The following is an 11796-nucleotide window of genomic DNA, read 5'->3' on the forward strand; positions in this document are numbered from 1 at the left end:
TACTTCCGCAGAGCCAATTCTAGCTCATGTGCCCACCCGCCCGATTCCCTCTCTCACACACACAATTTTTACCATAGCACCTTTTTTTAATTTGCACGTACAACCAATCTGGAATCTACGAAGTACTACATGTAACATGAAATCTATTCCGTCTGGGTAAACTTCTGGCGGTGCTTACTCGGGATTCTTGGCCAGTTTTCATGCTGGCTATTCCCGTCCTCCGTCCACGTTCGAACCCTCTGCTGGCTTTTACGAACATGTCTATCTAGCTCGAATGAATTTAATTGGGTCTCTTGTCAACCGCAAGCTGCTAATGGCTATTTTCCTGGCAGTGTATGCAGGGACAGCACATGGTTGTCTATCTGTCTGTCTTGCTATCTGTCTATTGTAAAAATTCAACGCCTCACCATGATTTCATGATAAAATGGGTTTTCACGCTCTTCTCTCCAGTGAATCATAGCTGTAGATATTATTGGATCCGACTAGGGCATGTCCGCCGCGAAGCACGTTTGCACAAAGTTCTAGATGCAGCCTTGCCGTTCACGACGCAGCAGCACAGGAAGCAAGGATTTAGAAGCCTCTTTTCTCCTGCTACATGGGATCGATCGATATGTTTTTCTGCTTTTGTTTGATCTCCCCATATTGTGTGCCTTTTGCCCTCAAGCCTCTTCGATGTGACGATATACGTTGTAGCCGGGTCAAAACGGTGCTGAAGATAGCACACTCCTTTCACACACAATGCCTACTGGCGCAGCAGCAAGGAGTAAAAACAAAAACAAAACTTATTTTAAAATCAGTTCACCGTTTGAACAGAAAAGAAGGGGAAAGATAGTAAAGAGATAATAGCTATTTTTCGCCAAATGGCCCAAGGCCAATGTTTTCCCACGCGTGCTTTGCCCAGGACCTCGTTCTGTTGGACCCTCAATTTGACAGCCCTCACCTATAGGCCACAGAATCACGGCCTTTAAGATGGTATGTTCACATTGAACTCATTTATGTCTTATTGGCTGCGTGGGTTTTGGAAATTGGCTGCATTTTTCAGCATTTCCGCACGGAGTAAACTGTGAAAGGCCCTCCGCGCGTACACCTCGCCAACTACTCGCTTGCTGCCGACTTTACAACGGTCAGAAAAATCTAAAACTGCGTCCGTAAATCATGTATGACCATACTGCGTCTGTAAATAATACTTGGATGCCGGTGCTACCGTCCTTTATAGTGCTTCTGCTAAGATCCCTTAGGTCCTTGCTCATCATCATCAGCTGTAGTTCCTTGTCTACCTTACGACCCCGTATACCCCAAATAAGACTAGAGGGTTCTATTCTAGCTCGCAATCTTTAGATTCTCCTCATACATACCAAGCTATCACCGCAATGTATGCCTTGTCCTTGTTTTACGATTTCCACAGTCACTCGATTGAGACACCCCACGGCACACCCCCGGCCCCTCCGATTAATATCTACTATATCTATGGAAAATAAACCGTGGCTCAATGTTTCTCCCGATAACATATGCTTCAGCTGGTCAACCGATATATTCCAATAATAACCACCTCAAACGCTCGTCGTTTTGAACCCCCTTGGCCGCCCGGGGCGATCAAAGGATATATCATTGTCCTGCTGTCTTCGGTACTTAAAATTTTGTACAATCCACATTTGCTTTTTATTCATACACGCCGCGACGTTGCATTATCTGTTTCGTATCGATACACATACATACATTTATTTTTTAATTTCTCCCGCCCAATCGGTGGATCAGTGCATAGGAAGGTGTGCTAAGGAACCGAGCGCGCCATGCTCGCATTTTATTTTAGTATAGAGTTTCTCCGAGAAACCGACCCGGAGCCACTCTCTTTCCTTTTGAAGGATGCAGAGTTATTGCAAGGGAAAGGCCACATCTGATCTGAGATGCACGCCTGAAAGACGTTACCAGAAACAGCAAATAGACTGGTTGTTTTCTCTATTAACATCGTCCAACAGTCAACGGGACAGTCCTGCCTCCGGCCCTGACTCTTAAAATCCTCTTTAACAGCTCGAGAAACCACCCCAACTTCGCGTCTTTTGCCCGCCAGTATACGCCCCAGAAGTAGCTAAACAAAGTCTTAAAAGGTTCTATCGTTTCTCGCTGCTACTTGTCAAGTTTCAACCAAACTTTTTGCCAGCTTCGACTCCACGCCGGCCGCTTTTAATTGTCGATGATGGAAATTACGCGACCTGGCAACAATTCAAAATTGAATATCACCGATTCAATCATTCAACCATGATACAAATCTATAGGCCAAGAAAAAGTCATACAAACTACACGCCCCGGTTGCATATGGAAAGTCTACCTTTTTCCAACAGAAAACACAAAGGTATATTGGAAACAATAACAATATTAATATACAGCAAGCAATCGCACAAACAAAAGCACAAACGGAGACGCGTCTCTACAGCTCGTCCCGGCGTGTATCGTGTTTTTTGAGTGGATGCTTCTTCCTATCCTTTTCTGGTTGTTTCCCATCTTTCGATACAGGTTTCGTCACCTTTTTCCCGTCTAATGTGATTACCTCCGCCTGGACATTATAACCAGCTGCCCGGAGCGCGTCGACAAGCCTATCGCTGTCCATTTCAACCGCGTCGTCCTCGAGTTCGTCAGCGAGTTCAATGATAAGTTCACCGTCTCCCACAACTTTAGCGCCGTCCTTGCCCACGAGAGCGGCTAGTGTCTTGCGTAAAAGGTCGTTGAATGATTTCTCCCTGATTGAGGCTTCATCCTCCGTCCCTTTGGCATTCGGCACAGGTGCGGGCAGAACCGTTTTTCGAAGCGGAATCTTGACGGGGTGGTCAGCTGCTGGAAGGTTCATGTGGTCTTCAGGCTTAGTGTCGACCACCTCGCGACATCTGATTTCTGCCTCTCCTACAGAATCTCGACGAGATCTGAACCCAGGCTCTCCGCACAATCGAGGAGTATGAATGACTAGCACATACGAGCATGTCTTTGTCTCCTTCACGAACAATATATGGTCGGTCATTTCCATCGAACAGTGGAACTATTTTTAGAAAAGGAGATGAGCGGCGCGTACACCCACGGTGTTTGACGGATTGCAGGGAAAAAAAGCAAAGGTACATTAACGAGAGGCATCAGAGTTAAAAACAAAGTAATCAGGTGGTGCAAAAAAGATTAAAATTCAGCATGCCAAAGGAGAGAAAATAACAACATGAGAGAAAGGGACTGACCTGAACCTCCACTTCACGATGTGTATTGGTCTTGTCGCAAATGCTCCCGTCGCCCCATCTCTGAACAAGATAGCGCGAACCAGCGTTTCGGGCAAGCTCTAAATTGGCTGCTTGGGCATTTTGTTCGGCGACTGTCAAGTCCGCTCCAGGTTCCGGATTTTGCGGCGCGCGGCCTAGCGTGTAAGCGTCCCACTTGGGTCGCGAGACCACGGTGAACGGATGGAAGTTGCCATGGATAAGAACAAACTTACGCCTGGATCTTCTTCTGGTGTATACGTCCCTGATAATAGATAAAATCAGAAAAATTGCCCCAAGAGTGAAGTTTAATAATCCGAGGGAAGGAATTGTTGATAAATGCATCGCATGGAGAGGGGGGGGGGGGGGGGGGATTTTCCAAAGAAGCGACCGCCAAGGGCCAGCCCCCTGCATTCGAAACGGGAAAATAATGTGCAAAATAATTGAAAGCGGATAAAAAAAGGAAATCAAAGAGAATCCAGGAAGAGATGAGTTTATTGATTACACTTGGGAGAGAGAGAAAAGGGGTGGGAGAAGAGCGCGGCAGTACGGTCGGAGAACTAAAATTAAAACATCGAAGGGCGGGCGACGTGGCTGGCCAGTGAAACGGAAAATTACCTGGAAAACGTGTCTGCGCGGGAACAGCCTCTTTGAATTGTCGGATTTCGTCGTTGTGGCAGTAGGAATAGGTGAACCAGCCTTGACGATGCTTTTGAGTTTAAGTTAGATTGGACCGACATTCCGAACTGAAGCAGGAGAACACACGTAAAGACATGTGCCTGTGAGTGGCTGAAGAAGCGACCAGCTACGCGCCGGGGTCATATCGGCGTCGGTGTCGTCTTCCTGGGAAGGAGGAGCAGGGTCGATAGGCTGGGGTATGAGACAGACATACGAATCGCGGGGGCCCATACGCATATGCTGGAGGGTATATGAGAGATTCGCAGAAATAGGCTGCTGGGGCTCGGCCTAGAAGGGCGATGAGAAGGAGAAGACAGCAAGGTTTGTGGGGCGCACCGAATCTTCAGCGGAACCAATCTCCTTGCGGGGAGAGTCGTTCCATGGCTGGTCGAGAAACTCGAGCTCGCCGCCGCGGAGACCTTCTGCGAGCCAGCGCTCTGCGGTGTGGTTGAGGACGGGGAGACCGTTGAGAAAGGAGACACGATACTTGGGGAACGCGTAGGGATCCTCCGGGAGGGAGTGGAGGAGACGGGTGAAGACGGGGAGAGGGACGAGGGGCAGCAGCAACAGACAGCAGCGGCGCATTGGATGGAGACAGACACAGTGATCGGCAGTGATGTCGTGGCCTGCCGGGGTGCCGGGGGAGATTGAGGCTCCGCAAGTCCGCGGCGGGACATCGGCGGCGGCGGGGGTAATAATTATAATTATATTAAAATGTGAATTCATTACGTGAGTAACCAACCCCCCAAAATCAGGGGTAAAAAAGTGTAGACTATCGAGGATGTATAATAATAATAAAATGCGAGGGAAACAACAATACAAATCATTCAACTTGTTCTAAATACGGCAAAAGAATTGGTTCATTAAAGCCGGCCTCTCGTCTTTTCCCCACTTCCTTTCCTCCCAGTACCATCCCAGCGCGCTCAATCTCCCTCCCCACCACCCATCCCCCCGCCATCGCGCGTCAAACCGCCAATGTCGACGTCCCCGAACGACCAGCAGGAGGAGGGCCTCGATAAGCAGTCGGTCGACGAGTTGGCAGACACCAACCATGCTACTGATGAGCCTGAGCCGGGTGAGCAAATCCTTTCTCTTTCCGTCATTACTCCGGAAATCCCTCTTCTGTCTCCGTTTTTCTTAAACTCGATCCCATTCGATGCCAACGCGTGTGCTAATCGCGCGTCGTCATTTTATCGTCCTAATCTAGGCACTTCTACCACTTCAGGCACCGTCAAGCGCGGGCGCGGCCGTCCAAAGGGCAGTAAGAACAAAAAGTCTGGCGCTTCGTCCGCTGGTCCTGAGAGTCCTACTACGCCGACTGTCCAGCGAAAGCGCGGGCGTCCGCCAAAGGTGCGGCACACGAGTTTCTTATTCGGCCCTAGGTCATTCATTGTTCATATCCTAAATAGGAGAAGAAGGAGGATGCAGGAGAGGAACCACCCCCGAAACGGCCAAGGGGACGGCCTCCCAAAAATCCAAAGCCCGCGTCGGGTGAAGCGACGACGAGTGCTGCAGAGGCAGGCGATTCCAGCGGGAAGAAGAAACGCGGTCGACCGTCGAAAAAAGGCTCCACTGCTTGAACCCTTCTAACGTCCATTTTGTCACGAATTTATCCATTCATCTCGATACCCTTCCCATTTCTTTGCTCCCCTCCCCCCCTGTCCCCCTTTCTACCACCCTTGGCCCGTTATCTTGACCCTCCCATCGTATGCTGTGCATTTTTAGTCTAGGCAACTTATGACCGACATGAATATTTCTCCTCGTCGACCTTGTTTTATCGTTACACCTCAAACGTTTATTTTTTTTTTCTCAAAAGTTGCATTCTATGATGAACGGACATATATTTGGGATTATCCTGGTTACCATCGTCGCTTATTTATGGGTGTAGTACATATGAACATATATTTCCGACCTAGATCAGGTGTGTCATCTGTACAATCAACTCTTTCTTTTACCAGCTTTGCGAGCCTCGTGGTCGACCACTCGGAGATAAATGACGACAGTTCTATAGGGGGAGGACAAGCAAGGGGAAGAATGCATCAACAACCAAGGTTATCAAAATAAAAAAGAAATCATGGGAATATTACCTTTCGGAATCGGTCGGTCGGTGGCGAGAATGTGCGACGGGGGGCTTCGCTTCTCAAAAGACATTTCTAGATTGCGTCCAATGACAATTTTTATTCCTTTGGGTGCGTTTTTATAAAACTCCAATAGTCCCGCTGTCTTGGGATTATCAAGGTTTGACGTTCATTTTACTTTTGTCCCAATAAATTCAGCACCATGTCCGCTGTAGCCCACATTAACCACGCTCCCGCAGCCCCAAAGACAACTACTCCTATCCGACTTAGCCCAGTCAGAATGGTCGACTGGCGTGCTGCCTTTTTCTTTACAGTAGCGTAATTGATATCCGGTCGGAATGTGACCATAGTGTACAATGGAAGCCAACCTTTAGGTTTACCAGGTGGGTAAGGAAGGCTGGATAATGTTGGGATCAAAGACGACAGCGACATCATTTGAGGCGACGTCAGAGAGTATAAAAGGTTGTCCAAAGTCTTCCTGAACAGGTAGCTCAGCTGTGTAACGGAATGTCGCATCTCGACACTGTCCAGAATTGGGATTATATCAACAAACTGGATGGCCCACAAAAACACACAAAACACGGAAAGAGAAAGGAGATGGAGCGCTCACTAATTATTCATAGCAAGATCCGATATAGCGATGAGATCCTCGTGTCTAGTGTCTGTGTAACGTTGAAGGGCATTGGCTAAACGTCGATCTTGACCATTCTTGTCATCAGAGATCGAAGGTGTCGAAGAAACGCCTTCTTCATCTAGCAGCGTCGAAAGAATTCGCACATCCTCTAGGCCTGCATTTAGACCTTGGCCATAGAATGGCACCATGGAGTGGGCTGCATCTCCCAAGATAATGGCTCGATCTTTGTAATGGTATGGGTTTGCCTATAACAAAAAAAAAACCAAAAATAAACCCCTCACGGGGGTGGTAGGGTTGGTTACAATCACAAGTTTTCCCTTGACCGTCTTATTAAATTAAAATTACCTTTGTACAAATCAGTGGACTTCTGGGATTCCGCTTGAAGTCTTCCACCAATGATTTTTCGCCAATAAGGTGGGTCGCGTCAGGGAAATAGGACTTGAACCAAGCCAGAATACTCTCGGGGGTACAGAGGCGATCAAGCTCGGCGGTCGGTGCAAATAAAGTGCATGTAAATGTTTTATCCTAGTGATAAGAATATACATTAATGAAAGTGGAAATAAAAAAGCATAGATACCACATGGGACTTTACTTTGTTTGGGAGGGCTATTAGCATGAAAGAGTGGCGGGGCCATATGTGAAGATGATTAGGATCAAGCAGAAATGTGGATTCGCCATTAACGTCCCGGCCTGCCGGCATTTTCAATTCAAGATATTCGTCCCTGATGTACTCTTGTTGATAATTCATTCTAGAGTAAACGGTCAGGGAGAGTTGATGGGAAAAAAACAAGACAAGACATCAGCGACAAAAACAAGTGACAGACAGAACGGACAGGTAAAATTACCTAACCACTCGCATCATCTGTCGTCGAATTACAGAATAGCTACCGTCCGATCCAATGCAAAAATCGAAAGAGACGGTGCGATCCTTGTTGGCTAAGGTATCGTGAACGGACATGGACCCATTATCAAAGTCGACCGCGGTGACTTTATGATTAAAAAAGGTACGAATAGTGGGAGTCTGAGAAACTTGATCAAGCAACCCTTCATTCAGGAGTGCCCTGTCGATGGAATTTATACACTGTCAAGGAGAACAACAAAAAAAGGGGGGTACATAAACCTGTGCGGCGAAATACAAGAGAAATTCCACGAACCTGTCCATCTCTGTCATAGAGCTGACTGTCTAGTTCGCCAGATAATTTATGAATCATGCGACCGCGCATGGGGATGGCGGACTGTAGGAAGCGATGTGCGGCGGCGGGCTCGACAGCCTCTAATGCTGCGATGCCGCGATGGGAGATGGCTAGGTTGATGGACCGCTGACCGACCGCAGCCTTGGAGGAAGCGAGCCGCATATCTGCAAATGAAAGACAAGACGGGATGCAATTTTAGCTCAAATGCTACTGCATGACGTTGTGCGAAAGGGAGAATTTCATTTTATCAAAAAAGCGAAGACAAAAACAGACAGAAGTAGGGTGGTGTCGGATTGGGTTGGATTGGGTTGCAAGCGCGGCGAATGGTGATGTAAGGTGTTCTCACCTGGACGGCCTTCATATAGTTCGACGGCCCACCCACGCTTGGCGAGCGCTAAAGCTGCGAGAGCGCCGACGGGGCCTGCGCCTACGACGACTGCCTTCTTTGCAGCTGGTGATTGAGAGTGCATTGGACTGGAGAGAAAAGCAGAGAGATAGAAATGTAATAAAGATAAGGCGGAAGATTGACGCAAGGCTGATTAATCGATAGAGGATTAGTTTAGCGGTAAGAGCACGGGCCAACAATGTATACAGTCAGCAGAGCCATATGAGCATCTCCAGCAAGGCCGACTGCAACCTCGGGACGGACGATTTTTTTGAAGACAAGATCTGGCCCTCTTGCTCATCCATCCGTCATTCCGATCACAAATCGGCTAGATAACATCAGCATCTAATCTAATCTCCCAACAACTATCTATCTTGCTCCATCTACGGATCTTGCTGTTCTGTTCTTGTCCACAACGACTATGTCTGCAAACCAGGTTCTATATACGCCTCTCACAGATGCCTTTGATATACCCACCAACAAAGACGTAGACGCGTCAGCCATACCCGACCCACGTATTCTTTTCTCTTTCCCCTTCCCCGTACACCCTGCTAACGGCTGCACAGAATCCAAATGCACATACTTGTGTGGGAACTCGCTGGGTCTCCTTCCCAAACCCGCGTCCGACCTTGTCCAACAGGAGCTGCGCGTATGGGCCACACGGTATGCATCCGCTCATCCAAATAGCCTCTTCTTCTTCATCACCGATGTGAATTTCTTCATTTCATCTCCCATACAGTGCCGTCATTGGTCACTTCTCGCATCCATATGACCGTCCCTGGACCAAATGCACAGACGAGGTAAACATATTGCTCGCAGAACTCATAGGTACTCAATCATTTTGTTTCCCTTTACACTCACCCTCACCCTTTTCACTTTGTCTTTTTCATATTTGCAGGCGCAGATGAATCCGAAGTCGCCTGCATGGGCACCCTGACGAGTAATTTGCACCTAATGATGGACTCTTTCTACAAACCTACCTCCACTCGGTTCAAGATCCTCTGCGAAGCCCATGCTTTCCCCTCGGACCAGGTAAACACAACATCTCCCCTTCCCCGTTACCTTTTCGCCACCAAATAAATAATTCATTCCTTCCTTTTAACATCGTCTATTAATTTATTTCCCTCCCATCCAGTATGCTTTCCAGTCCCAAGTCCTCGCACATGGTCTCGACCCGTCCACAGCTATAATCGAGCTGTCTCCTCGGCAGGGAGAATATACCCTTAGAGAAGAGGACATTCTCGAAACCATCGAAAAAGAAGGAGACTCTATTGCACTCGTTCTCTTCAGTGGCATTCAATACTATACTGGCCAATGGTTCCCCATGCAGTCCATCACAAAGAAGGCTCAAGATAAGGTGATTTCTATCTCCTTCCACTTCCTTTCCCCTTCTCTGCCCTTTCTTCTCGTAAATAGCCAAATTAAAGCGGTGAAAGGGAAGAAAAACACCTGATGCTTGCTCCCCATACGGAATAAATTATTCTTTCCCTCTTCACGTCACTTCTTTTCCTTCGTGTTTTTTTTGCTAATCTTCTCGTTTTAGGGTTGTATCTGTGGCTGGGATCTAGCTCATGCCGTTGGGAATGTTCCTCTCGAATTACACAACTGGAACGTCGATTTTGCCGCGTTCTGTACCTACAAATATGTCAATTCAGGTCCCGGAGGCATAGCCGGTTTGTTCATCCACAATAAATGGCATGAAACTGAACGTCCCAAGTGCGTGTTTTCTTTATTTTATTTTTCTTCCAAATCTAGACCACAATTTATACCCTGTTGCTTACTGACTCTTGCTTTTTTCGTTCTTTTTTCCGTGAATTTATAGATTTGCAGGATGGTGGGGACACGAGCTGTCCACGCGCTTCGCCATGCCTCCTACGTTCTCACCGATCAAAGGTGCGCAAGGGTTCCAGCAATCGAACCCGTCCGCGCTTGCAGTCGCAGCGCTGCTCGGCTCCTTACGCGTCTTCAAGGCCGCAGGGATGATGCAGCCCATCCGAGCACGCTCCCTCGAGCTCACCGGCGCGCTCGAAGCCCTGCTCAAGCGCTCCAAATATTATATCGACGCGACGCAGGCGCAAGCGTACAGGGGCAAAGCGGGATTCACGATCATCACGCCTGATGTGCCTTCGGCGCGTGGCGCGCAGCTGTCGCTGCTGTTCCTGCCAGTGGGATCGGGCACGATGCAAGCTGTGCACGGTTATCTATCGCAGAATGGGGTTATCGGAGACGAGAGGCAGCCTGACGTGATCCGTCTGGCGCCTGCGCCCCTGTATAATACACTGAAAGACTGCGAACACGCGGCGGAGGTTCTCGAGAATGCGCTCGCGGAGCTGCAATAAGCAGATCCATTTCCATTTCCACACATAGATATCTATACATATAGGCAGTAGCGCTTAGTAGTATGTACGCGTTGAACGCGAATTATTACTATATATGGGAGGATATCCTACTCTGGGATAAGTCGAGACGTAAACTGCCTGACGAGCTGGAGATAGGCGTCTCCTTCAAAGATGGCATCATGCTCCTCTTTGAGGGCGTCCGTGTTGATGGATATCAGACTAGGAGTAGGTGCGATTTGCACGAGATGGTTGTACATGCTGCGCGTTTGGTCAAGATCGATGAGAGTATCGCCTGTTGAATGGAGCAAAAGCCACGCCAGCGCCGAAGAAGACGAAGGAGAAGACAGCCGGAGGGGATATTCCAGTGCCGAAAAGCGTCTATAAGGCGCGTCTCCGGAGCTTGGGGGGCCAAAGGTGGGTTCGATAAACCAGGCTTGGTAAGCGGGGAAACGGGCGACGAGTTTGTCTAGGTCGTAGATGCCTTCTGAGAGCACCACGCCCTTGACCGAGCTTAAAAGGTCTGGAGACGGGACCAAACTAGCTTGGTGGCTGTCGAGGAGAATCGAGGCGAGCATGTGCGCGCTGCAGCTGTGCCCAAGCAAGACAAGCGAGTCTGGATCGAACGCATCGGAAAGCTGTCCTTGATAACGCCATGTCCTGACAAATTTGAGAAAGGTCAGAATATCCTGGGCATGGATTGGGTGACGAAATCGCGGATCGTGGTTATCGCTGGGAGTGAGGCGGTAGTTAGGCACAGCTACTGGGCAGGCTGTGGCTGCAGCGAGCCTGCGGGCGAGCTGGGCATGGTCTTGCTTGTCTTCACTAGCATAGGATAGATATGAATATTGCTGCGCAACTGGACAGAAAATACGAGAGTACTGACGATCTCCAGGCGCCACCGTGGATAAAGCAGAGGAGCGAGGGCGTATGGGGCAAAGAAAGGGCTAGCTCCGGCAAGTAAAAGTCGAACTGGCGGAGTGGATCGTCATTGGATGCGGAGTCGTACGGAATGCTGTTCATGTCCAAGCAGTAAGCGAATGACGCACCGCGGCCCGTCTATTTTCGGCAACCGTATGTTTTGCTTGTGACGTCACACCCCTGAGTCTCTGCTACCCATATAAAGTCCGCCGAGTACTCTGCTCTCTTCTCATTCAAATCTCTCCGACCATGGCCTTCACCGCTTCAGATATCTGCAAAGTACGCCCTTTTCTTTTATTTCCTGCTATTTTTCTCATTTAAGCGCCTAGATCATCCTCGCC

General features: G+C 48.7%; 5 protein-coding genes across 5 annotated transcripts; 2 read left to right on the forward strand and 3 right to left on the reverse strand.

The window, feature by feature from the left end:
• Window positions 1-2425: 2425 nt before the first annotated feature.
• On the reverse strand, window positions 2426-4493 carry JR316_0003705 (Protein OS-9-like protein; the record flags this gene model as incomplete). The annotated part of the gene is made up of 6 exons (XM_047889476.1): window positions 2426-3028; window positions 3216-3407; window positions 3467-3495; window positions 3849-3939; window positions 3996-4196; window positions 4245-4493. 6 exons carry the CDS (start codon window positions 4491-4493, stop codon window positions 2426-2428), a joined length of 1365 nt encoding a protein of 454 aa, XP_047751850.1.
• Window positions 4494-4883: 390 nt separating this feature from the next.
• JR316_0003706 (uncharacterized protein) lies at window positions 4884-5488 on the forward strand (the record flags this gene model as incomplete). Its single annotated transcript, XM_047889477.1, has 2 exons — window positions 4884-5258; window positions 5318-5488. The coding sequence occupies 2 exons, from the start codon at window positions 4884-4886 to the stop codon at window positions 5486-5488; spliced, it is 546 nt and encodes a 181-aa protein (XP_047751851.1).
• A 672-nt stretch (window positions 5489-6160) lies between these two features.
• On the reverse strand, window positions 6161-8283 carry JR316_0003707 (Kynurenine 3-monooxygenase; the record flags this gene model as incomplete). Its single annotated transcript, XM_047889478.1, has 7 exons — window positions 6161-6509; window positions 6597-6865; window positions 6966-7145; window positions 7213-7369; window positions 7466-7701; window positions 7775-7977; window positions 8160-8283. The coding sequence occupies 7 exons, from the start codon at window positions 8281-8283 to the stop codon at window positions 6161-6163; spliced, it is 1518 nt and encodes a 505-aa protein (XP_047751852.1).
• A 336-nt stretch (window positions 8284-8619) lies between these two features.
• JR316_0003708 (Kynureninase) lies at window positions 8620-10537 on the forward strand (the record flags this gene model as incomplete). Its single annotated transcript, XM_047889479.1, has 7 exons — window positions 8620-8713; window positions 8765-8861; window positions 8938-9026; window positions 9097-9230; window positions 9334-9555; window positions 9742-9914; window positions 10021-10537. 7 exons carry the CDS (start codon window positions 8620-8622, stop codon window positions 10535-10537), a joined length of 1326 nt encoding a protein of 441 aa, XP_047751853.1.
• Window positions 10538-10644: 107 nt separating this feature from the next.
• JR316_0003709 (Kynurenine formamidase) lies at window positions 10645-11557 on the reverse strand (the record flags this gene model as incomplete). The annotated part of the gene is made up of 2 exons (XM_047889480.1): window positions 10645-11359; window positions 11421-11557. The coding sequence occupies 2 exons, from the start codon at window positions 11555-11557 to the stop codon at window positions 10645-10647; spliced, it is 852 nt and encodes a 283-aa protein (XP_047751854.1).
• Between the last annotated feature and the right edge of the window lie 239 nt (window positions 11558-11796).

This window comes from Psilocybe cubensis, chromosome 3 (genome assembly GCF_017499595.1).
Source record: "Psilocybe cubensis strain MGC-MH-2018 chromosome 3, whole genome shotgun sequence".
Classification (NCBI taxonomy): domain Eukaryota; kingdom Fungi; phylum Basidiomycota; class Agaricomycetes; order Agaricales; family Agrocybaceae; genus Psilocybe; species Psilocybe cubensis.